The sequence below is a fragment of the Simochromis diagramma genome, unplaced genomic scaffold (assembly GCF_900408965.1).
Source record: "Simochromis diagramma unplaced genomic scaffold, fSimDia1.1 OVJJ01000336.1, whole genome shotgun sequence".
Classification (NCBI taxonomy): domain Eukaryota; kingdom Metazoa; phylum Chordata; class Actinopteri; order Cichliformes; family Cichlidae; genus Simochromis; species Simochromis diagramma.
The window spans coordinates 286,139-312,818 of NW_024386968.1; the positions used below are offsets into that span (position 1 = coordinate 286,139).

Here is a 26,680-nt window from a genome sequence, read left to right on the forward strand (position 1 = left end):
ATTAAGACAGACAAACGCCAGCCTCGCTTGTGCTTGAAAAGGCAGCTACTGGACTTCTGTCAGTCACCCCACAACTTTAATCCAGCCCAGCCAAACACACAAACACAGCAGTTAGTAAAAAAAGCAACATGGTTTATTTACAGTGCTTTGGGCAGACATATAGCCATGTACAATTAAAAATATTACACATATAGCTGCACCTGTAAGATTCTCTTTCCAGAGCTACTCCAGACTGATCCATGACTGAATAGTCATGTTTGCCAAGGCCTGCTTGGGCCTTCTGAAACAAGCTCAAGTCAATTGGAACATATATACAAAAAAACCCTTGGGGTAAAGTGGGGGGAATTACATATTAAAAAAAGAAAAAAAGAAAGTAGTGTTCAGCAGCAGTTTAGAGCATCCTGTTGGCCCAGATATCCTGGGCCTTCGTGCTCTCCAGCTTCTGCAGGTGGAGGGCCAGTGGCAGGAGCAGATCATTTAAGTGCTGACTGGAGAAGGTGAAAGCATTGTGCGCTGGTGCTTCTGGGGTGGTGGGTGGAGGAGATGACGAGGCTGAAGAGTCTGATGCAGAAGGCAAACGTGACGCACATGTGGACAGCAACCCATTGTGTTGACTGGAGGTTTTTATCCTGTTAGGGAGGCCGTGCTGGAAGTGACAGCGGGTTCCGTACAGGCAGAAACCAAAGGTGCTGAAGGTGCGGCACAGAGCTCCCCGAGGTTTCCACCCCTTGGGCTTTTGCACAAATGCGGTCTTTTCACCAACACTGGCCAAATCGTGATGGCCGTCTTCATCTTTACCCTCCACATGCAGGAAGTTACAGCGGGTTCCAAAGGGACAAATCCCAAAGGCACGGAAGGTGCGGCACGGGATGTTCCTGCGACGACGGAGGGTGGGGCGTTGCTCTGTGGGACTGTGGACAAACAGGCAACGGTTGCCATAGTAGCAGTAGCCATCTGTGTGGTAGCTGCGACACAACTCTGTCTTGTACTTTGGATGGTGTGAGGGAACGTGGAGTTCGTGGAGGCCGTGGGCAAACTGGCAGCGCTCGGCATACTTGCAGAAACCATCATCTGAGTAAGTGGTGCAGAGCTCCGTCTTGTAGCGGGTTGAGCAGACCCAGGGGATTGGAGGTGGTGAGGACTCCGTCACAGGGAGCAGGGCTTCGGCCAACGATACGGCGCTTCCACCACAGTCACCGTCAGATTCCTCCACAGACTGCATGCTGTCCAGTAGCTCAGGTGAAGGCAGAAACAAGTCTTTGCTACTGGTCTGTAAAGAGAGAAGTCAGCGTTTTAAACATGTATCGAGTTCTGCCTGGTCTTTCTGATAATTTTTCAATGTATAGCACCAAATCACAAGAGTCACCTCAAGGTGCTTGATATTGGAAAGCAATTTCAACATCTGCTTAAAATGATGGGATTTAATGTCTAAAAACAGATTGTATAGATATAAATATAGACTATATACAATGTACCGGGTTCTCCACTGAAATGACAGCAGTTTAAGTGAAAGTGACAAATCTCATCAGGACATGGTCAGCATACATGAAGTCTTTCAAAAGTGACCGCAGGACACAGACCAGAGGAACTGAATAACTAGCTTTGATAGGGAGCCAGTCAGCTCTTCAACTTTGCCATTCCACTTTAAAAAAGAAAAACACACTCACATAATTACAACCAGATGGACAGTAAACTCAAACGTAGCAGATACAAACCAGAGAACTTTTCTTTAGGACAGCCAACTGAGCGTAACTCACATTTGTTTTGCAATCTAAGCAGAGTCATGCTTTAAAACTGGCTGCACACGCTGGACCCCATGTGTCAAAGAGACCCGAGGGGTACTTCCTAAAGTCTGACCTGCATAGACTGACCCTCACCATCCTCAGCCAGGCTGGTTACCGCGATTGCTGCAAAAGCACACTGAGCTAAATAAGCTCACAGTAACTTTGTGGCAGTGTGAAATTGTCTGAATTCATGTAACTTACAGTTTAAGTCTATCAGCAGGATTCAGCTAAGGAGGCACAATTGTTGTTACTTTTATATATTAAAAAAAAAAAAACAAACTCAGATCTGTGGCTAAGTTAGTCCTACCAGCAGGACCCCAGTACAAGAAAAGCAACCAGGGTCATGGACCAGCACGCACTGCAACCACTTGTTTGAAAAATCAAACTAGTTTCACAGAACCAACCATTCTCACCATGGGATAAAAAGCGCACTCTGATATAAAAGCTCTGCTGCTTCACAGACCTTCAGGAATAACCGTAGACCCCCGATCCTGATAACTACACACATGCTTCAATTACCCACTTCACTTCTTGAAGTGGGTAATTGAAGCATGTGTGGAGGCGCTAAAAGGTGCGGCTCATGTGCTGCGGTTACCTTAAACATGGCTGCAAATGCAGAGCTGCGTGTAAGGCTGTGGGGGGTGGGAAACTGCGTCTGACGAACAGAAACCAATGAAACCTGCACCGTCAACAAGGCCACGAGCCTCCACGCGCCTGCTGTCCCTGGGTCACGAGCACCGAAGCACGCGCTGCGCGGCTGTCATTTAAACCTCCGCTCAGCGTCCCGCCTCTCAGCACAAACGCTGCTCAGGTGCGCTCGGCTCTACGTCACAATGACGTCTGCAGGGAGCGCTTTGCTGTGGGCCGGTTGGTAACCGTGGATTAAGTAGGGCTGACACCCCTGATTTACATCATACAACATTTTGCGTTCATGCAGCAACAACGAAACAGGAAGTAGTTTTTATTCCACCAGTGTGATGTTCAGACTTCAGCTGTGCATTTGATGCTAAAAACTTTAATAACATCAGCAGGTTATTGCAGGAAATGGAAAATGCAGTTACAGTTAAGCTTTCTGCTCCACTTTGTTATGTTGCTGTTTTCAGCTATGGTCCATTACTGTGGATTAATGATGGTCCTCTGTATCTTTGCTAAAGGAGCAATAAAGGAAGCATTAAAGCGCCTTTCCTTAATATTTGGAGTATTGGAACACTCTTATTATAGACGCCACACAAGTCCTTCTGGGTCACGTCTCTGTTAGGAACCTTTCTACAGGTTATTGGAACACAGCCCTGCTCCTAAAGACCAGAGCCTGATCTCTGCTACAGGTCTGAACATTAAAGCCATCTGAAGGTCAGTGTACAAAGTCTTTCCACTCAGAGTCTAACTAAGCACCTTTGGACATTTCCTTGGGCACTGACAAATTCTCTCATGTTTCTGGTGAAACTAGTGAAATATTTCATGCGGCTGAGCTGATCTGAGTGAAAACACTGCAGAAAATCTAAAACTCTGGTTTATGTGATGGTTCTGGTGTCTGCTGCAGGTTTTCCTGCTCCGTGCCCTCCAACCAAGGCTCTCATTATTTCCCTGTGATGCTGAAAACCAATACTTGAAAACAGTCAAAGTTGTGCAGGCTTCTAGTACGTCACAGAAACCTGTTTCCTCCAGGAATCCTCTGATGACACGCCCATTATTGGAAGCGTGGAGATGGGAAGAGAAAAGGAGTACAGAGGACTGATTGATCACTGAGGTGGTGTGAGGTGAACCACCTGCAGCTGACTGTGGCCAAAACAAAGGAGCTGGTGGTGGACTTTGGCAGAAGCAGATCCCGACCGTCCCCTGTCTGCATTGGTGGGATTGATGTCGAAATAGTCACGTCCTACAAGTATCTGGGAGTTCATCTGGATCACAAGCTGGAGTGGTCTGCCAACAAAAAGGGCCTGAGCCAGCTTTACTCTCGATGAAGGCTCAGATCCTTCAGTGTCTGCAGCAGGCTGCTTCTAGCAAGTTGTTGCAAGCAACATCGTCTTTACTGTGGCGTTCTGGGGTGCAGGCATCAAAAATATTTCCACACGTCCAGTCCGATATACTATTTGTAGTTTAATGTCGAAATTTCGACTTTAATCTCAAAATTGACACAATTCTTTTTCTTAATTTGGCCCTAAGTGCTCTCCCAAAAGCCACCAGTTTTTTGGGAAAAGCTGGAACGTGTGGAAAGTAAATAATCAGAGTGATTTAGTGGTCATTAAAATGTCCAGAATATGCAAATTGATGATTCATCTCATAAATCATGACATACTGCTTCATATCACCACTGTTTCCCTGCCCTCTCAGATCCTCATCTGCTATTCATCTTCCTGTTCCTGACGTCTTCTCCCTGTGGGGAACAGAGCCTTCAGTGCCTCTGCTCCTGGGCTCTGGAACTCTCCTCCAGCCATAAGAAAGCTGATTTTATCTGTTGTCAAGTTCTGTGTTGCAATTTTAACTTATTTTATGACTATTGCTCATTTTATTAATTTTGTTCTTTGTAAGGTGACCTTGGGTTCTTGAAAAGCACTCTCAAAAAAATGTATTATTATTATTTATAGGTGAAATGAATGTGTTTTGCAGTATTGCATTGTTTAGCAGAAATAACCCATCTCTGCTATCAGTGCTGAATCTTTGCTTCAGCTCACATGTACAGAACTCTGTCTTCTACTCTGCATGGGCCTGTTTAAAGGTCCCACTGAAGTTCAGCTGTCGCGCTTTCTTATATCAACTTCAGGCTTGTTTGTAACAATGTTGCGGAAATCATAGCAGAACAGAAGAGACTGCAACCTTCCCAGCCCCCGAGGCAGTGAGAACACCTGAGTCGCATCGTTTCTACCATCAGGTTCCAGGCAATCTGCTTTTTCCTTAACCAAAGAAAGAATTCTGTGATCACCACTTCAGTTTTCTTTCAGGGTGTTTGGGATGTTGCTAAGCTGGCCCGTGGCTTCGTTCTCTGTAAGAGCAAAAAGACTGTTTAACTACCAAAGCTGTCGGCATCAGAGGTTGGCGCTGGCTATCGCATTAACATCTCTTTAATCTGTTGCATTTATTATTAAAGAGCAAAGGAACACGCCTCACCTGGCCATGAAGCTGCTTGTCAGTGAGCTAATTACTTTTGAGCCAGTGCTGCCGATCAAGGGGTCACTGTGGAAACCCTCGTTCTCAACTGATCACATTCACAAGGTTTTGAGAAAACCTACTGAGCGAGCTCAGAACCCCATCAGCGATTAAAGCTGGAAGTCTGCACTTCAGTCACAAGCTGTTTCATTTAAACCCGTCTGTGGTGATATACAGAAGGGAAATTACAAAAATGTGCCATGATCAGAAATATATGGTCCTGATGAAGAAATGACTGAAGTCATTGCTAAAACTGACACTTTATATCCAAATGGCACCTTTGAGGTTTTTATTTACAGTGGTGTGAAAATGTGTTTGCACCGTCCTGATTTCCTATTTTTCGTATGTTTGTCACATTTTTGCTTGGACCAGTTTGCAGTCAGTCATGACCTCCAGGACGTCACAGAGAAGCAGAAGCAAGAACACACAGCGGGGTCCTGTCAGACTAAACTGGATAAAAAGAAACGTGACAACAGTGTAGGTCAGAATGGGGTCGGCCGCTGTGTGTCTGTAAGCTCCCAATGTGGCGTGTGGGTCAGGAGTCGATGCTCTTTACATGTCAAAGTATAAAAATGGAGAAATGCTTGAAAGATTTCCAAGAGGAGGCCTTTGCTGTGTACCAAGAGGATGAAACCATAATCAGGCTGACAGTGTGAAAAGCTCCAGCTGTTTGATGTGAGGCAGCAGATGTGAAAGATGTCTGACCACGAAGAAAAAAAAAATCTTTATTTTTTTTCTTATCAAGATACATTAAAGGATACAGAGACATCGGAATAAAAAACACTTGAGAAAAAGTTTCACTTGTGGCATGTTTGTCTCTCCATCATTAAAAAAATCCACACCCTGTCCCTTTTGAAGGTCAGTCCTGGTTAAAAGAAGCAGTCCACCCACCCGATGAAGGAGAGATGCTTCACACGTACAGTAGCCTGTTAGCGCAGTCTCCTCATTAACAGAGTTACACACCTCAGATGTACAAAATTAAAAACAAACAAACCAAAACTAAAAGTTTTCAATATTCCACTTCTGCAGTTTTCTTTACACACATTAGCATTTGCTACAAACTTGACAATTCAATTTCTTTTTTGAGAGGAAATATTACAAAGCTCACATCGGGACCAAATCTGCTTAAAAAAGTCATCACTGCCGCGGACGCAGAGGAATCGTAAGGATCCAACAGCTCGGTTTCAGCACTCTCCCTCCGATAAAGGTACAAAGAGAAAATAAAAACCACAAACAGCAGAAGAGTCCTCCGCACAGTCCTCACATCCCGTCAGAACCAAAACATCAGCACATGTACAGAACAGGATGAAGGCTGCATGAAGACAAAAGGGTCAAAGGTCAAGGTGTGTTTCCCATTTGACTCCACTCCTAGAGCCCCGTGTTTTTGCATACATTTTCTGCTTGATTCGACCCACATTTATGAACTGACCACTAACATCAGGAACACCGTCCTGTTCCTTCAGACTGTCTCGCTGCCTGTTCTCCTGCACATTATGGCTTCGTTTTGGACTTCTGCAGAAATCCCACACATGATCTCAAAGCCAAATTCATGATAACTGAGTTGTGAGTAAGCAGCCTCTGTTGTCGGCTGCACCTCTCCTACTGTATGTACTAACAATTTACAGTAAGCAAAGCACAGAGTGGCTGTTGGAATAAAAACCTATTTCAAAGAAACCTGATTGGCTGCTGCCCAGAGTGGTGATTTACCATTTCCTCTGTGCAGACGCACTGAGTGAGGGGAACAAACTAAACCAAAAACAACTGCAGACGAAGTCTTCAGTGTTTTCAGTTAGTAAACACAATCAGCTCAAACTCTTATTTTGATACAGAGGGTTCAATAATGGATGGAGCTCCAGAAGAAGGAAACAGGTTTGTATGAGGCTCCGATTCTGCGTCTTTGTAAAGTCTAGGTCAGACCCTGTGACATTTACACACCGTTCCAGTGGGTGGACAGGTGTGCACACCTGCATCTCTGAGGTTTGTTCCTAAAATGAGAGAACTGAACGTAAAGTCAAGTGTGTTGAACGTTTCCAGGCCTGAATGACAGACTGCAGCCATGGAAAGAGTTACAACACGCGGCAGACTAACACCACATTTCCCTCCATCACCACAGCCCACCCGATGATTCTGCTCTGCTAGGATGGAGGAAAGGAGGCTCGAGAGGAATCCTGAAACCGAGGCAAACCCTGGGCCTGCTCAAGCTGTCCTACAGTCCTGTAAGGGTGTCGCCCCTTCAGTGATGCATATATTTACACAAAGATAAGAGACGGGAAAGTCAAACAATGTCTGCTTTATCACCATTGCTTCAGGAAGAAAAATATATGAATTTAAATGACACATTTAAAAGCAGGGCAAGTGTGAGTGTGAGGGCTCCATCACGCTGGCTGCTGCTCTACAACAAACTGATGTGACATCTGCTGGTACGAGATGCTGCTCTGCTGTCACTTCAGCCAGTCGTGCCTCTCAGCATTTGTGCCATTGCTGCTGTGTGTTGGATTTTAACACTATTTCAATGACCAGAGCACAGCAGCTCAGAGCCTCCGAGTGCACAGAACAGACTGGAAACTTTAAAAAATGATCTGCTTCTGGTTTTGAGTTCTCCTCCTCCGATAGTGGCGACGCCTACCACTCAGGACAACACTGCACTCTAAGTTCTGGTATAAATGGTACGGAGCCGAGGCAGGGTTACCATTGGCGACCAATTCAGCATGTATGCCGGAGCCCTGAGGGTTTAATGTGTGCTTACTGAATAGGTGTGTGTGTGTGTGTGTGTGTGTGTGTGTGTGTGTGTGTGTGTGTGTGTGTGTGTGTGTCAGAGAGAGAAACACATTAACTTATGGGAAGTAAAAGAGGACTAAAGGAACATGACACTGAAAATGGGGGAGGAAAAAAAAAAAGAAGACTACTGTATGCTGTACTGTGCTGCCTATAAGTGATGGCTTAAACACAGCCCCTCCCACTGCCCACCCCACCCCCATGTCCTGTTAAAAGACCACCCTCAGCCCTCATTTTCAGTCCTCCAGGACGATGGGCTCGCTGGTGTTGGAGGGGACGAGGGGCATGGCTAGGGAGCGTGGCGGCGGCGGCAGTTTGATCCGGACCAGGAGGTGAGGTTTCCTTGCTGCCCGGCGCATCTCAGACTGGGTGAGATGTTTCCTCAGAGCCCTGGTTCACAGAGACCAGTGATAAGAACACACATCCACTCTGACACAATAATGCTTCAATTAGCTAACACTGTGTGTAATACCCAAGTCACTCTGATGACACCCGTCTGTGTGTGATCCTGCTGACTGTGCATGTCTGTGTGCTAAAGACTGCTGGCTTTAGTTAAGTTGGGGCATTGATGATCTACTGTGGTAAATCAGGAAGTGCTGTGCTGCCATGTACCTGGTGTCCTTTGTGGCAACAAACACCACAGGGTTGGGAGCTTCTCCCTGGCTCACTTTCTGCCGCTTGATGACAGACTGAGAGGTGGTTCTCATACCTGAAGTATATGGCCTCCCATTGGCTGGGTATGGCACTCCTGCAGCCTGTGAACCAATGAAGAAAACAACAATTGATCAGACTGCAGTGCAAAAAGGAAACACGAGAGTAAAACATGCTGGCTTTCCACCACTTTTTGGATTTAATGATGCACTACTATACTACAAGCTGCCCAGCAGGCCCCAACATAAAATGCAAGAAATTAGCAGCCATTAGTTCTGTGAGGAGTGAAATTACATGCACACTCTGAGGAAAAGAATGAAAACAGGCAGCAGATGAGTGTGTTGTAGCAGTTACAAAAGGAGCATATTTTCTTAAATATAAGCCATGTGAGAAGAACACTGACGCTTTCAAAGCTTCTCTTCCCCAGCAGGCTCTGGCCCACTCGAGGCTGGTTGGCCTGGTTCCTGTTGATGGGTGTCGGGGGTCCTCTGGTTGCCTTCAGTTTCAGAGGAGCAGAGATGGCTGCGAAGACAATTCAGAGAAGACAAAAGCAGCAGGGCAAGTTGATCTCTTTAGCATCTTTCAAAAACAAGGCCAACAAACAGTGTTTCTAAGACACTCAAGGCTTGACGAGAGAAAAAAGGCTGATAAGATTTAGTGATTTACTCTGTCAATAAATATCCTGAAACACATCGTCTCATAATCACCATTTAACAATATAAACCTCAGGCTACAGTCCCACACAGCAACACAAATCCATATCCTTATGAAGACACACTTGATGCTTGTCTTAGCAGTAAGGTATGGACAACGCCGACAACGCACAAATGAAGACACTTTAAAGCGATCGTCACGGTGATTCTACTGCTGCAGCCAGACGGCTCATCAGTTTGGTACCTGCTGAAGTTCAGGGTCTGACTGCTGATCTGGGGTCTGCATTCACTCAGCTTTAGCGTTACTCTGGGTTCTTGGCTAGCCTAGTGTTAGCATGGTGTCGGTGCAGGTGCTTGCAAAGAGCTGAAGGTGTTAGCAGCATAATGGAGCTGTTTCTACTTTACTACTGTGCTCTCGTCCTTTTGTGCTATAAAAATTAAAGTAGTCCAAATCACACAAACTGAACTCAGCTGATTGGCTGAAGGCACACTAACCTACATGTGGCATCACAGGCAGTAGAGGACTTTAATAAATACATGTGGTATAATCTAAAGGAAGCATTAACTTGGAACAGCTTCATATTCAGTGCGCTGGTCACATTCTGCGTTCTTACCCAAATCCTTCACTATGGTGGCCAGTGACTGTCGAGGCACCAGCTTGCTCTTCACTGGAGTTTTTGTGGCTTTGGGCAGCCTGATCATACCTGAGGAAATAAAAAAATAAACTCTGTTGAACTCATTTAAGGAGGTTTGAAAACATCACTGAAGGACAAAGCTGTCAAACTTGCTGCTTGTTAGTAGGTTCAAATGAGCTTAGAAGAAAGAGGGGGTGAGTGTGCACATACACTCAGCCTTGACAGCGTTGGCGTTGATGGAGGCGTAGGGGCGTCGAGCAGCACGTCGAGGCTGCAGAATGTCTTCGCACACCCGCCGAGCAATGCGGGTGAGCTTGGTGGTCTGCAGGATGAATGTCTGGCGGTTCTTGGCCAGCAGCTTGGCTCGACCCTCGTTGCGGGTGAACGGTGACATTCCCTGTACCTCCTGGCGTGTCATGTGACCACGAGGGCCTGACTCCTGGACGGACAGAAAGAACAGATTTAGTCTTAAGGAGGTGCAAGACAGCCCGAAACACTCCAAGTCTGCTGATTAGCTCATGTGGATTTCTTTACTGCTTTTCATTCAAACACATTTCTAAAGAAAGAGCCGATGGGGAGACTTACAGAGCCAGCTCTAGCAGCACCCTCAAGCTGTGTGGGAGTCTTCAGACCTCCGTACTTCTTCCAGTAAATCCAACAGGAGGCGCACAGTCTGCACTGCATGTTTGGGGGACCCCAGGCGTACCACTGAGGAGACTGAGCCGCTGGGTTGGAGACAAACGATTTAGTGAGTTAGCACCTGTATCTGTCAGGTCCAGGTGCCTCGAAGAACACCTGCCAGTAATACATGGGTCTTCTGTGATCGCCGGTAATCAGAACAAGTTGGTGGCATAAGAAAGAAAGACTGTATTTACATCTATTTTAATGTGTGCGTGTGGACAGTCAACACTCCCACTGCAAACCAGTGTGGGTCAGACTTTATCTAAACCCAGCCTGTGTGCACACTTACTGTGGCAGCTCTCACAGCTGAGTCCCTTCTGAAAGCCCGCCGCTCCGTTCATCCCAGGCTTGCTGCTGGGCACCATGATCTGGTTGGGGTTGGGTTTGGTACTGGTGAAGGAGGACAGAGTTATTCAACAATTAGTGAAGCATGTTCCATCATGTGGTTCAGTTCTCCTACATACAGAAAGGTGCTGGTTTACTGCCTCACGTCATAATACCTCATGGCTTATTTGTTAGAATGCTTCTGCGTTAAACACAGTTTTTAGTTGTTTGGCTTTTGTTACATTTGTAACTTGTATTTATTTGAAGCTGTGCTACTATAATATCTTTATTCATTAATCCAAAAGTGACATTTTAATCTAATTAAATCTATGGTAAGACTTTAATGACTGTGGTTTAAATAGCTAATGACAATCACAAATCCAGCATCATATTTCCCAACATCTACCAGAAAGGACAATGATAAAGTCTTTACTGTTTGAACAGTGTTTTCATTCCTTTATTCAATCAACACTTTGCTGGGGCTCCTTAAACATCTGCCCAACTGATTGTAGCATAAATGGACCGATTAGCGTGATCCGTGGCCAGCAGACTGACGGACCACTGTTCTCTACATGAGCTCTCTATTCCCACGCCTAGCTGCAGCCACTTTGCTGAGCATGTCTGTGGTAGCTCTTGATACTCTGACAACAGTCCCAGTCCTCCCCTTGTGAAGCTTGCAGACTCAGTCGGGGTTCAAAGCGATCCAAGGCGGTCTGAAGGTGTAACGCCAACAGACTGCATGCCATTGGCTGCTGAGTGGCATCAATGACTCCTGAGAGCATCTTTTTCACAAAAATAAAACAACGCCATGGTTGAAACCCGGTGACACAAAACCAGAACGCTGCGGTCACAGAGTCTGACAACAATCACCTCGACGTCCTCCTTTGTTGTGACGCTGGTGTTGTATACAAATGGTGTCATGTGACCTCTGGCTGCGTTGCGATAACAACCCAAAGCACATTAGGTGGTCCCCAATAGTAATGGTAAACTTGTAAACTAGTAAACTTGATAGCTGTCATCAATACTCACTAGGTAGGGATGTACACCTGCTTCAGCTTGCTGTCTGCTTCTGCTGCTTTCAGTCGTTTCTGAGAGAAGACGTGGAGAGAGCGGGAGATTTTTGTTGAAAACAAAACATCTGAAAGTGTTTGCTGATGCCGTTAAACACAACATGCTGTCGACAAACCTGCTGGATGTAACGGTCAGTAGTCTTCCACATGTAGTAGAACTGGACCACACTAGCTAGGGATTTCCAGGGCAGCTGAGGGAGAGAAGGGAAACATCTGCTGATCCCAGGACTCAGAGTGCAGCTTAAACTTCCTCTTCAGCACTGAATATCTGTATCACTACTGTTCAAATGCCCACGTGAATAATGTGAGAGAAAAACACTGAGGAGAGCTTACAAAGTCCTGGCGGATGTCATTGAAGTCTTTGCCGTATTTCTCCAGCGCCTCCTCAAACAGCATGGCCTCAGAGGCGCTCCACTCCTCCATCTCATCGCGGCAGAGCACCGGACCTCCCTGAGGAACCAAGGTGGACATGGCTTTGGCCAGGTCATAGTTGTTCTTCTGCAGTGTGTCCATAGCATGGAACTAAAGGCAGAGACAGGGAGTAAGACGACTGACCAAAGTTTTCCATCGCACACAAACAATACAGAACCCTGCAAGTCAGCTGTTGTGCACAAATCCCCTTTGTGACACACAAAAGTAGGGCTGGGCGTCATAAAACCATTATCACCCAAAGTATTACCCAAAAAACTGATAATCGTGGAAACAACACGTACACAGAGTGTCATATTTAAACGTCTCAAATCAAGAAAATGGATTTTTAAAAGCGATATTTTTAGAAAATCCAACTCTTCCAGTGATTTCAAATTTGAAGAAGTGAAATTTCTCCCTCTTTGTATGTAGAAAATAAGTAACTATGAACTAGGGCTGTTCGATACAACGATATTTATCGTTATCAGTTATTTTAGTTCTCTTTCTCTTATATTTAATATAACCACACTAGGGACGGACAAGCGCCTGTTTTTAGGTGTTGTCGTTAGCAACAATGACGGTAAAACCATCGGGTGGCTCCGCTGTCCGCTTGTCAGTTTTTCCACGTAACACTTCACAATAAAGCTCAAGATCCTGTTGAGACTTTTCAAAATAAACTGAATCACATGAAAGAGTTTATTGAGCAGAAGCAAAACAAGAGACGTCAGGTGCTAAAAAACAAACCTTAGACTCAAACTTTGAAAGATGGTGTCCGTTACAACTTATGTCTAAAATGTCTCGTTTCATGCATCGGCTAAAACACTCGACTCCAGCTACGTGACGCCCAGGTGGAAACACTTCACGCAAGTTGAGCTGCCTGAGATTCACAGAATTTACAGAAAATGTTACATTTTTGTGATTTATATCGTTGTCAGGACGACAGATGTCTTATATATGAGATTTTGGTCATATCGCACAGCCCTACTATGAACTAAAAATTCACCCATAGCACTGCCCCGTCATTGCTCATTATTTCCTGTGTTAGTGCAGGTGGAGTACGATAGCAACTTTTGGTTAGTGTTCATGTCTCACCAGTGTGATGTCTCTGGATGCTGCAGCTGCACTCATGTGGAGGCTGGGCTGGCGGATGGAGCTGCTGCAGTCCAGGGCCCGAGCAAACGTACCCACAGCCCTGAAACAAACACACCACTGACTGCTCAGTAAAAACCAGGAAACATTCAGTGTTAACCATTTGAGGCCCTGTGTGACCTGACTGGTAGCTTCAGTTAGATTTGCCTTTAAAGGCAAGCTTTACATACTCCACTGTAGCATGACACTATGTACCGTGACAACACGCATCATATTTACACTGTTTGATAAAAACTAATGTGATGTCAAAGTGGGCATGAAATACTGCATGTATAAAGGCTCATTTACAGCACTGAGCGCAACTCTGTCTGTGCAGCTGGATTTAAGAAATCAGTGCTTAAAGTTTAATGTTTTACAACAGTTTAGAGCGTGACATCACCAGGTTGGTTATTTGTTGCTCACAGACTTGGACTGTGTTAGCTAACTAATAACAGAACCACTAACTTAGTGAAATGTAAGGAAACATAACTGTGTTTCTTACCCAAGCACGATTGGAAATCCTAGCATCCTAATATAAAAGAATTATTTTATTATATAAAATACTGCTGTTCGTATCAGCTGATCGTATCAGCTGATCGCACCACTCGGTACATCCAGCCATACGAGGAAAAATCACTTTCTGACTCCACCTGTCACCTGACTCACAGCCTCGCCTCCACACTGTTCTCATTTACAACGTGCAGCTAGCCAAACAACAAAGAATCACTCAGACAGTGAAAGTGGACAGTATCTGCTCTGTTTCTTAACATAAAACTCACTGTTACATCCAGCGACAGCACAAACGTGAAGTCCCCTCGTTTCCCTGAGTTTGGCGGTCGGTTCTGTCACTGGCGAGCTAATATAAACTAATTCAGTCTAATAATAATGATAAAGTCTATTGGCCACAACCAGCCAACCAACCTGAAGATGTCACGTTCTGTACTGACACAAGATGGTGCTAAACATGATCTAAAAACTGGCGAATTTAGAAGTTGCCATGGAAACAAGCTGTAGCAATGACGATGTAGTCGGGTGGCAGATGGCAGGCGAGCGTTACCTCGCTACCACCAGGAACTGGTCGATCTGAGGATCTTTGAGCTGGTTGTTGGGATCCCACACCTTGGTCTCCAGCTTCTCTTGGACCCGGGTGTCTGATTCACCTGAGACGGGGACAAATGGCTTGAACTACTAATACACCAACACCTCCTCAAAATAAATAATGTAAATGTATTAAAACAACTTGAACACGCTTGCTGCTCACCCTCAGCTAGCTTATCAGGGATCTCTGCCTGGTATTTGGAGCCCACCCGAATCTCGCCTTGATCTGCTAGCAGGGTCTTCTGGACAGGGTCGAATACGAGTGAGTAGAAGAAACAGTCCTGGACAGAACAGAGCAAAGGTTAGAGCCACTTCACAGTGCCACTCTCTTTGCAATATGAAATATCGAAGCGAACAATTAAGCATCAAAGTAATGTGACAAATAAACAGATGGCATGTTTACCTCTTTCTCCAGGTACCCGGCTAAGACATCTGTTTCGTTGAGAAGGGTCACGTTACATTTTCCCCTGAGGAGAGCACAGAGAGGATGTCAAAGACACAAATGCATCTTCTCAGTAAGTAAAAAAAGAAGGAAAAATCTGGTTTGATGACATCCCTGCCACATTCAGTCCCCAAAAAAGGGGATTAAAAAAACAAAAACAGAAATGTAGTGTCAAGCCTTTTTTGTGGTCATTATAATTTGCGCATCTCATAATCAAAAACTTTCTTGCTCATTTTTTTTGCTGCTTGAAATCATTTTTGACTTTTAACAAGGTGCAACATATGAATAACACGCATCCATTCATCGCCTGTCTGGATCAAGGTTTCAGGGCAGAAGTCTAAGCAGAGACACAGAGGTGTTCCCAAACCAGCCAAGAGGTGTGATCCTGGTGTCCTGGGCCCAGTCCAGGGCCTCCTCTCAGTAGCACATGGCTGAAACACCTCAGGGGTCACAGTAAGCGGACAGCTCAACTGTCTGTTTTGATGTAAGAGAGTACAGCATTGCTCTGGAGTCCTTGACACCAATGACCACGCTCAAACTGTCTTTCTCTACGATCACTGTAATCTTTAGCAAACTAGGTAACAATACAAACTAGAACTGATGGGCAAATGTTTAGAAGCAAATTCAGTCGTCAAGTTTAGGACTTCATTGACTACAGAGGAAAGAATAAGTGATGGCAGGAGCGGTGATGTATGGTGCTGTGCAGGGACAGATTTGATCACCCCTTCAATGGGTGAGAATGGTTACAGCCAGGACCATTTCTCAGCAGATCAGTCCCAAATGCACATGGCTGTTGTCAGAGCTGTAACTAAACTGCAGGTGTGTGATAAGGCTCTGCTGGTAGTCACTTACCGTATGTGAGTGGCAGGTAGAGATTCAAACTGTCGAGACAGGAAGAGTTCTCTGTGTTTGAGCTGGTGTTTCTGCTGTTCAGACAGTTGTGGCTGCTTTGACTCCTCCTCAAACTCTCCTAGACACAGAAAGAACTCAGAATTAGCAAGAGTCACTGTTAGGAACTGAAGACACGAACCTCTGAGTTTACAGCTATAACATAACTAACTTGTAACGTTTGAATGTGGACACAGCAGGCAGAGAAAAATGGGTGAAACTTCATGCAGTGACTGAGATCACAAGACAAATCAAGTAAACCCTCCAGCAGAGACTGGTTTTACTGCAGCAAACACTGGAGATGCTTTGCTACACAATCCTGTGACTGAAGACACCTTTGGTATGTCCAAAAATGACCTCCCATCTCCTTTGCTACTCACTCTTCCTGACCTTGATGGAAAACATCATGAGGTCAAGGAAAGCTGTGTAGGAGGATTGATAAGGACGCAGGGAAAGCGAAGCACTAACCTGAGAATCTGACCACAGTCACACTTGCAGATTCACTCCTCTCAGAGCTCCTCCACAAAGCTGCCATTTTCTCATCTATCCCCATGTGGCTTTAAGTGTACGTGTGTCATGTATTCATGCTGAAAATAGGTTGATTATATAGCTTAGAGTTGATAACTCAGATGAGTTTCTGTGAGAGTTGTACTCATGTTCAAACCTTAAGGTTCATTAAAACCTGGCAAATAACATCTCCAAACTCCAAAAGCTGCATTGTTGTGTTCAGAAAAAGTTAGCATTTAAAAAAAGAAAAGAAACACTTTTAGTGTTTTGAAATCAGTGAAGGTGGGTAATAGCCAAGGATTTATTCCTGCACCCATTTAAGTGGAAGAAGAAGAAAGAAGTGAAACTAAGCCTTGTAGGAAAAAATCTAATAGTTTTGAAAAGTGAATCCTCAAGTTAACTTTAATGGTCCAAATGGCAGAAAAATGTTACTACTATTAACATGTGAGTAACTGCAGTACCAGCCCCTCAACCAGGTGTACAGTTAGCAGACCCACGGCTGTTAGAAAATAGGCAAAGCAGCCCAAAGATGGTTGCAGTGACATAAAAGCAAACGGATAACAGCAGCTATTTATTTCAGTCTGTGTACATTGAACTGCTACACAGAGGGAGAGAAACTGCACATGCAACCACTGTAAATGGACTGGTTCTTGTGTTTTTACTACATGCCTCATTCACTCATTCATACAAACACTCCCGAGGTATCGAGGCCTGTAGTGTGAGCGAAGCCAAGTCTGAATGAAGTGCAGAGCAACAGTCCAACCACAGTAACTGAATAACAAAGACGCTTTAGATGCTGCTTTAGATATTCAAAGAAAAAAAAAATTGCACACTAATTTTGTAATGACAAAAAAATCAAGAATTAAAAAAGTAGATTTTCCAGTGATTAAAACTAAAGCAGCAGTCAGCACAGAGCAGTGCAGGTTGACACTGGTTAGTATTGTTGTAAATATTATTAGTGGACTTGCTGTAAAGCAATCTGATTATCTGACACTAGCAGAGCCATGAGACACTTTTCAGACACTGAGAGATGTGAAAAAACGAAGCCACACGTGTGAGTGTGTGTTTCGCCACTAGATTGCGCATTCTGAATTTCAGGCGGTCAAGTGATTTGCTGTAAGAAGGAGGGGAGGGACTACTTCACTCCCATCTCTGTGGACCCCGCCCCTGCACTGAACCACAGGAAACCCTGTCAGTGAGGGCACAGGAGAGAAAGAGAGGGATGGTACCTTAAGCCACACCCCTTTTCTGTTAACCTCTCAACCCCCCCCCCTTCACCGGTCCGGCTAGTCCCTGCCAGACAAAGTAGGAAACCCTGTGTGCCAAACCGAAAGCGCCCATCCCCCTCCACAACATGTATCCCCAACTCCACACACACACACACAAAAGAAGACACAGCACACACAGAAGGAGCGACGGGCACATTTCTAGAGAAAAACACATACTTTGTTAGAAACGCACTGTCCCCGATCTGACAAAGACTCCAGATGCATCACAATTAACTCACTGGTTGCTGTGGCCCTGTGGACAGATCAAGGGCCTTTTGTTCTGCATAAAGAACTTGAGTATAAAGAAGGAGGAAGAGGAGGGAGCAGCAATGAAACAAGCGAGTCCAATAAACAAGGTTTGGTCCTAACGAGCAGCAGTACAGAACGTGCACTTCTTCAGCACTAAGAGGCCTAGAAGCGACCAACCCAGACCTAAACAGAGTAGAACAGGACTACTTATACCCACAAAGGTCAACGATGGATCACTGTGTGCCTCTGTCATACTTCAGTGCACCACACATTAGTGTGTCGAGCATGTTTTTAAAGTTGTCTATAAAACAATCTTGATAAGTCAGTTAAGCAGTGACATTAGGAACACTGTAACTACCCTGTAACGAGACGTATTTGAACTCCAAATGCTAGTTGCAGTTTCACCTGCCGAGCAAAACTGGATACATTTGGAAATTAAGCTATTTTATGACATGAGTAAAAAAACCCAAAACCAAACAAAGACTGGCCTGAAAACATTTGTCATGTTCAATGACAAAACAACAACGTGTTTGTTAGAATCCTGCAGTAGCCATTTTAGCCTTTTGCACGAGGCAGTCAAAGCAAGTAAGAATACAGCGCTTTATAATTTTACACGATCCACAGCTGGTGTGGAGCACCCACAATATGGTTGCATACGTACAGCGACAATAAAAGGCTATTATATTCTATTTAAAGACTGTGCAGCTTATCATGGCCCAGGCTGAGAGAGTTCGAGGGCTGGGGACAGTCTGGATTTGACTTGGCCAAACTTGTGTGTAAGTGGGTCTATTGTGCTCTTGCATTACTTTACTGATCCATGTAGCTATTTGCATTGAAGCATTACAAATACACACGATATGATCCACAAGTGTGATACACCACAGTCAATTCATGTTCTAATTTTTTTCCAACTAAAAGCATTCACTTTTTTGTGGCACACTGGGAAAAATTCCCTTCTCACAGCAAACCTGCCAGACACACTCATTCATTATCACTGAAGAAGTCAGGCTGTTGTTACAGTGTGAAGCTCTGAGTGCTCCAGAATTCATTCTTAATTTTATTATTATCGTCTTCTCTTGCAAATATTTTCCCTCCTTCTGCCAATTATACATGAGCAATGACCTGCTCCATCCAGCATCAGCTCATTGCTTCTTTACTACCTCACACATCATGGCTGCAGTGCACTGGTGGCTAACTAGAGAGCTAACATAGCACAGTGGAAGCTAACAGCCATTAAAAAGCTCAACAATGACTCATTTTCTCTGTAATTATGTTCAGTGCAAGACTTGTTGGGAAGTCTTTATTATATTACAGTAACATAATATGTTGTGGTCAAATCTTTGTGTGTGTGTGTGACACTTACATGCTTTGCTGACGAAGACTAATGCAATTAGGTGAAAACATCGTTGTTCTTATCATGTACTACTTACTAATGAACAAAGTTTAACATTAGCAGTGACTTGGAATCTATAGAATCTGCAAATTATCCTATAAAAAGCTCTCTCTTAATTCATGCAAAAATCAGTCTGGATTTAAACCGCATTCTCTGAACATCGTGTAAGGTGTCCTTAGAACTGTTACCACAGCAGGCCGTCGTTTAGTCAGTCACCTTCAACTGTTTTCTGGCACACTAGAAATTAAATTCATCACATTTAAGATGCCAAACATGAGCTTTTAGTACTACATAATTCAAATCAAAAGAGCATGTTTCGGGAGCCGTTTTAGCTCAGCGGTTTCAACCTTTTTTGCGCCACGGATCGGTTTGTCAGACTCCTGAACTCTGCCTCCTGACATCTGACCCACGTTAAAACATGGACTGAACATACACTTACACACACAATGGACAACTGTACCCTCAAACACACAATAATAACATGGACTGAACCACCACTCACAACCACCAGCACCTTTATATAGCCTCTGTAGAATTATCTACACCTCTCACTTATCTTAACTGCACTACTGTATAGCTCTGTGTAAATAATCATTCTGTACATACGATAATTTTTAACCCTACAACTGTTTACAACTTGCATAGTTCCCATTTCTGTATAGCTGTATATCTCAGATTCTGTAAAGTTATTTATTTCATATTCTGTATAGTTTTTCATATTTATATCCTGTTCATATCCTGTACATAGCTCGTACTCACTACAGCCTGTACATACTTATAGTTATAGAATATTCACAACATACTTCATACCGTGTACATTATAACATACCATAATAGACCCATTTCTGTAATATACTCACATATCTATATTATTGCTAATATATATTGTAATATATCTATATCACTAAAGCACTTCTGGATGGATGCAAACTGCATTTCGTTGCCCTGTACCTGTGCATGTGCAATGACAATAAAGTTGAATTCTATTCTATTCTATTCTATTTATGTCCGACAGTATTTTCACGGACTGGCCTTTAAGTTGTCACGGATAAATACAACAAAATAAAACCAGTACCGGTACCAAGATTTATTTATAACACATGGGAAAAGACCCAGGGAAATAGAGTTAGCGATAAAAACGATAAAAAAAATAAATAAAAAAAACACTAAAAACCATACACACACATATATACACATGTAGTTTTGGCATCTAGCACAATAATACATAAATACAAATATTAAATATTATAGATAGATGTAGACCGGCATGGCTATTTAATAATGATCAGCTGGGGATGTTCAGCTCGTGTGCTATATCTCCTAAATCCACCACGTATGGGAAACAGACTGCTCAGCCTCCTTTAAAGAGCAGCCATACCTTTAAAGAGGACACATGAATGCTGCCAGCACATACACTGATGGCACACATTATGGACAAATGCTACAAGTGCCAACATATGACCATTAAAAAGAAAAACCAAACAAACAAAAACCAAAAACAACCAAACAGCGTGTGTGTGTGTGTGTGTGTGTGTGTGTGTGTGTGTGTGTGTGTGTGTGCGTGTGTGTGTGTGTGTGTGTGCGTGCGTGCATGCTGATGGACAGAGAGGGGGAGAACTATCAATGCATCCGTGTGGGCGTGTCTTTGTCTGCAGAACTGCAGCCTGAGGAGTAAGGAGGTAGAGCTGGTGTTGGGGAGGGGCTAATGACTGAGTGATCAGTCTCCAGCAGTGTGCATGCCATTACCAACAACTCACTGCTTCAACCCTCTACTAACACACAGAACAGACACTGGGCTCATAGGGTGGAACCGGCTGGTTATGGCGCTCCATGTATGCCCTGCCTGCTCGCATCTTACACCCTGCTGTTATGTGCTGGATTGTTTCAGACCGTCTTTGCACAGCCTGCACCCGGGGTCTTGCCTGGTGTGACAGACCCCAGCCTCTATGGATCGAGTGCTCAGAGCTTGTTCCTGTGCTGCCATGACTAGCGCCTCTGTGCTGTCTTTCAGTCCAGCCACTGGTGTTATAGTGAAATTTCTATGGATGATTGCAGTAACTGAATCAGTTACAGTGTCTGCAGGCTCCTAGCTTGTGGAGTTAGAAGCATGTGATGGTGTGGAGCGGTATCTCCCTCACTGGAAAAAAAACAAGGCTTGTTATCATTGGAGGCAATCAAGATATCAAGACTGTGGTAATCCCATTACACCACAGTCTGGGACTGAACTCCAAGATGATAACTTGCCATCAACGAAAGGAGTTTATCAGAGACCACATTCAGAATTTGGGAATAGAGTGGATGGAATTGGCAGCCTGCAGTTCTGACCCTCAATCCCACTGAACACTGTGGGAGCTGCTTGGGCCAAACTGACTCAAGAGAACGTGCACAGTGTGTTTGTGTGAGTCCCACCAGTTAGTTAAGTCCAGCGTGTAGCTGCCAGCAGTTTTTGGGCTAATTTCAGTACAAATGTAAGTGCATTTCATACATTTATTTTATAATAGTAATAATTATTATTTATATATATATATATATATATATATATATATATATATATATATATATATATATATATATATATATATACACACACACACACATATACACACACACACACACATTTACATAGCACTTTTTGAGACCCTCAAAGCACTTTACAGTTCCACTATTCATTCACTCTCACATTCACACACTGGTGGAGGCAGCTACGGTTGTAGCCACAGCTGCCCTGGGGCAGACTGACAGAAGCGAGGCTGCCATATTGCACCATCGGCCCCTCTGGCCATCACCAGTAGGCGGTAGGTGAAGTGTCTTGCCCAAGGACACAGCGACCAAGACAGACAGAGCTGGGAATTGAACCGGCGACCTTCCGGCAACCATGGCCGACCGTGGTTCAGGGGGTTGGGAATCAAAGCCTTTACTGGTTCATTTTAAACTGTGTAAACATTTAATAAATAAATAATTAGAGTAAAAATTCTGAAACACCATTAGTGTAGTAGTGCTTTGGAGTTGTAGTGTGAAGTTTATTAAAAGAGTGGAGCCACATCATAGCTGCTCTCAGACTGGAGAAGATGAGCACTGGGAGGAGCTCTGGCTCACTGGTTGCTACTCACTTGCGTTGCTGTCAGCTAGAGTGTTGAGGTTGCCCGAGATGTCTCGCCTCCTGAACAGACACACCACTTTTGCCTCCACATTTCCATTGGCTGTCTGCAAGTGAAGAATCAGTAATTACAAATTAGAACCACAATGATGTACTAGAGTAATTCCCTCCTACTCATCATAATCATCTAAAAACTGAAACTTTGTACCTTCCTCCTCCTTTGATTAAAGCCACTGGTGGCTTATTTAGCCTTGATAACGACCAGATTCTAAGTTATTATCTATAAATCATGACAAGTCTGTCGTGATTACACTGTACTCAAAGTAAATACTCGGAAAAAGGAAAACAACACCAACAACAACAACAAAAGCTGGTTCTGAAAGTCAGGAGATGAGTTGGAAACAAGCATACAGTTCATCACCAGTAGACAAATCACTGGCTTGTTTTCTTTGGACTTACAAACCAAAGTGTGTGTGTGGCCTCTGTTGTGTCATGTAGCTGTGTGCGCTTTTCCTCTGGTGGGTATGCTGGATTTCGTTATTGGTGCTACATATAAGGAAAGGACACCTATGGAACATCTCATTGCTAACTGCTGTGCAGCATGGTGGTGCTCCGTTCTCAAACATCTTTCACACAGCTCAGGTTTTTACTTTTTGGAACATCTTTGCAAAGCCAGTACTGGAGCTACATTGGCTTTCACAGATCCTTCTGATGCAAGAACATAATAAGTCTACAGATTACTGATTAGTGATTATTGTGTACTCAGGTTTTTTTGTGGTTTTGTGCGTCAAAGCAATGAGGTGACTACTGAATGTCAGATACTGGCCAAAAAGCCAAAGGCAGACTGCAAATGTGAAGCCGTCTCTAGGTAGAAAACAGGAGAAGGTATACAGCTCCTGCGTGATTCGCTCCTCTGGCTTGTGTGAGACAGGAAGCATTTTTGGGAGAGGCACAAATACACCGTGTTGCATCTTGTTGTTACTGCTGATTTTTAAATAGTTTGCATTGTTTATGTAAGTAGTGATAAAAAGTTGTATATAAAACTTTGCTTTCAAAATTTGTACACAAGTTGTTGAAAGTCACAGTTTATGTTTGCATTTTAAGTGATGAAATGGATTCGTTAAATATGATTGTGGTCTTCACAGTACAAAAATGAAGGTTTCCAATCAGGTTTTAAGTTTTTTAAGACAAAATTTAAAAATTTCAGTCATTTAATAGGAGCCAGAGTAGAGTCGCTACTCCTCCACATCAAAAGGTGCCAGTTGAGGTGTTCGGGCATCTAATTAGGATGCATCCTGGCATCTTTGGGATTGTCATGCTGAAAAATGTGTCCGTTGCCAATCAGATGCTTTACAGATGGTAATGTATGATGGCTCAAAATCTGATGCTTGGTGTGGTTTTGGGGACCAGGCCGGGGTCATTTTGCTTACAAACCTTATGTTATAGCGTTCCAGTACCCCAAGACCGGGCCGTAACAGACATCTAGCAACATTAATCAACTCGAGATATTCTCCATGGATTAATCAATCACAGTGCTGCCCTCCACTTTGCAGCCTGTGCGTGGGCAAACCTGCCAGTGTTGCGAGCAGATTTTCACGTGACATCACATGTCACACGTTTGTAGCCTGTCAACCAGCCGTGCACTGCTCAGTTGGGATGAAACTGAGTGAACCATCGTGTCAGTCTTTACCACCATTGTAATGATACTGCAGTAAGTTTGTGGGGAAAAAACACAAACACTAAAGTCTTGGTTTCCAGTTAACTTTTTCTACTCCCACACATCACCACAATGAATTTTGAATGAAACGACAGTTGAAGTGCAGACTGTCAGCTGTAATTCGATGGGTTGAACAAAAACACTAAAAACCTTTTTAGTCCCTTCATTTCAGTGGCTCAAAACTAACTGGACACATTAAATAAGTGAAAATAAAACGTTCATTTAAACACTTGGTTGAAAACCGTTTGCCGGCACCGACAGCCTGAAGTCTTGATCTCATGGACATCACCACATGCTGGGTTCTCCTCCTTTTTAATGCGCTGCCAGGCCTTTACAGCTGCTGTTTGTTTGTGGGCCTTTCTGTCTGCATTTTAGTCTTCAATAACAATACTCCAGCAGCTTCCTGTGCCTTAATGGCGGCTATAAATAAAACTAAGTACAAGACGAGGTTGTGGCACTGAGCAAAGCGACCATTGTGGTGGGTTACTGGGGGCTTAACCCGTCAGTCACTGTGTTCAACAATCAGCACTCGGGCTGATGCAGTCCTCCTGGTGCTCAGCACAACACTAACAATGCAATCAACTAGTCTCATTTTCCCCCTCATTTAAATGAAATTAGTCACCAGAACATCCTGGTAACCACTTTGAATAGGAAGAATATTCTATAGTTTTGGTGCATTACAGAAGGTAAACAGGTTACAGTACACACAGCTGTTTGAGAGAAATATAAAACTGTGAAAAAAACAAAAAGCCAACCTACCTTATTGAGCTCTTCTATTCTCCGGATCAGGTAAGGGTTGCTGGAGGAGTTCTCAAAGTACACATAATCTGAAACAAAGAGTAGAGAATCAGCTTACAATGGATTACATGTCAGCCCACGTCCCTGTACTCATCAAGTAAAGAACTATAACAATATACTTTACAGCAGCAAACTTTTAAAAGTACTGACTGATTTTTATGTCACATGTTTATGCAGCAATACAATCGTTTTAATATTGAAGAACATTAAAACATTACTGTTGGCCACATGTCGGCAAAGTTATCTGACATTAGTGATGTTTGTACTTCATGCGCTTCAGGTTCTACTTGATGGCAAAGCCTTTACTTTAAAATATACGCCGTTCAACAGTTGACTTTAATCTTACAGATAATGTGACAATATTATGAATAATTAAAGTCAGGAATATATCCACAAACACAACAAGCTGTGAAGGCAGCCTGCTTTGCAGTCCTGAACATCACGGCACAAGCACTGTTAATGCTAGCTATGTTGTATTGCTGCCTCTGTTCGGTGGTGTCGAGCCGAGCTGACGGTTCACTCGTCAAGCTGAAAGAAAGATGCTTTAATCAAACGAGTCAAACATGTGTCCACTGTACCATCTGGGAACTCTTCTTGTTTAGCACTCGTAATAACACAAACAGGAAATCCTCCTTCTCTTGTGCTGTTTTGTCGCAGTGTGTACACCTGAGACTGTCACCTGTCTGTCCGTCTTGCACACCAGCACCAGCTGGCTGGCATTGCTATATTAATACTGCAAATGTCACTTTTATATCACATAAAAACACAGATATCACTGTGGGCCGAAGGGCATGGCGCAACTCTAGTGTAATTCCAAAACCTTCGACTTCACCTCACCCAAACTGTCCACCTATGATTTCTAGCTGCCCACCCCTAACACAGCAGGGCAACTCCTGCCAGTAAGTCACAACTGAATAAACTTGTGAGTGCCACAGGTGCCTTCTGAGTTCATGCAACTAACAGTTGTGTGGATGTATTGAAATAGATTTAGTGGTAATGAATGGTGTCATTGGTAGACGTACGCAGGCCTTTAAGTACATAAAACACTTCATGTAAACATATGTAGCTTGTGAAATAGAATAAAGAACTTCTAAGAATACATGTTGGTTATGACTTGCCCCACTGAAGAGTACACACAGGACATGGTGGTAGTTTCCTAAAGGGCGAAGCAGCGGTAAAAAACACGTGTGACTCAAGCTTCAGGAAATATGTGCAGCTTTGTTTGTGAACCATCTCATGAACAATCACCACTTTCTCTATTCAATGCAAAATTGTTGGGTTCCAGTATTGTTCTGCCATTAAAGATAAAATAATGACCTTTTTCCATTATAAATGCTCTCAGTGCTAATCTTGATTATTAGCTTGAGTGAATTTTAGGAGTGCCAATATAACTCGCTTGGTTGAGCAGGGGGCCGTTATACTGAGCAGCAAATGCTCACAGCTTTTTGAGAAACAAGCTACAAACTGACATTTTACCCAACAACATTTTGTAATTGAGAAGCAATTTTACGTCCTGATAGTATAATGTTGTTTCCAATTAGAAGCAAATAATATTAATACTCCTCAAAATCTTAAGTTTCATTGGAGGGACCAAAACTACTTTGGTCTAACACAGCTCAAATATTTCACAAGCATGCTGCACACAGAAATGTGTGACAGTGTCAAGCCTCTGTGTTTCTAGTTCAGTCATAAGCTCTTCATAGTCTATTATGCAAACCACAAGTAACCCTTCTTACAGTGAGCGCTTCATTTTAGACTTCAGCTGGGTGGCTACAGCACTGAAATCAATGAGGCTCTGGCAGGAACAGATCAACTGAAATACAGTTTTATAAAGCAGGATTGTAGCTGCTGGTTTTATAATACTACGGTAGGTCAGACTCTGGCTCTGATGTTGGTCATGTCTATGTTTAAGGGGCATCTGGAAACCCCATCTAAAAAGGTCAAGTGGTCAGCCAGGACTAGCCAGCAGT

At 43.7% G+C, this 26,680-nt stretch overlaps 2 protein-coding genes across 2 annotated transcripts in view; both read right to left on the minus strand.

The window, feature by feature from the left end:
- Nucleotides 1–111: 111 nt before the first annotated feature.
- On the minus strand, nt 112–2,543 carry cth1 (cysteine three histidine 1). Its single transcript, XM_040038688.1, has 2 exons — nt 2,380–2,543; nt 112–1,270 (listed from the first exon to the last, which is right to left on the minus strand). The coding sequence occupies exons 1-2, from the start codon at nt 2,386–2,388 to the stop codon at nt 392–394; spliced, it is 888 nt and encodes a 295-aa protein (XP_039894622.1). The 5' UTR covers nt 2,389–2,543; the 3' UTR covers nt 112–391.
- Nucleotides 2,544–5,629: 3,086 nt separating this feature from the next.
- mta2 (metastasis associated 1 family, member 2) overlaps nt 5,630–26,680 on the minus strand; it is a 29,971-nt gene continuing 8,920 nt past the window's right edge. Inside the window, exons 2-18 of the mRNA XM_040038673.1 lie at nt 24,672–24,739; nt 22,209–22,302; nt 15,646–15,763; nt 14,755–14,818; nt 14,515–14,632; nt 14,311–14,413; nt 13,218–13,317; nt 12,051–12,239; nt 11,834–11,908; nt 11,677–11,735; nt 10,613–10,713; nt 10,228–10,367; nt 9,853–10,081; nt 9,622–9,711; nt 8,758–8,876; nt 8,316–8,458; nt 5,630–8,093 (exon numbers count right to left, since the gene is read on the minus strand). Coding sequence (XP_039894607.1) covers nt 7,940–8,093; nt 8,316–8,458; nt 8,758–8,876; nt 9,622–9,711; nt 9,853–10,081; nt 10,228–10,367; nt 10,613–10,713; nt 11,677–11,735; nt 11,834–11,908; nt 12,051–12,239; nt 13,218–13,317; nt 14,311–14,413; nt 14,515–14,632; nt 14,755–14,818; nt 15,646–15,763; nt 22,209–22,302; nt 24,672–24,739 — 1,964 coding nt within the window. The 3' untranslated portion in view covers nt 5,630–7,939. The remainder of the gene's footprint in view (nt 8,094–8,315; nt 8,459–8,757; nt 8,877–9,621; nt 9,712–9,852; nt 10,082–10,227; nt 10,368–10,612; nt 10,714–11,676; nt 11,736–11,833; nt 11,909–12,050; nt 12,240–13,217; nt 13,318–14,310; nt 14,414–14,514; nt 14,633–14,754; nt 14,819–15,645; nt 15,764–22,208; nt 22,303–24,671; nt 24,740–26,680) is intronic.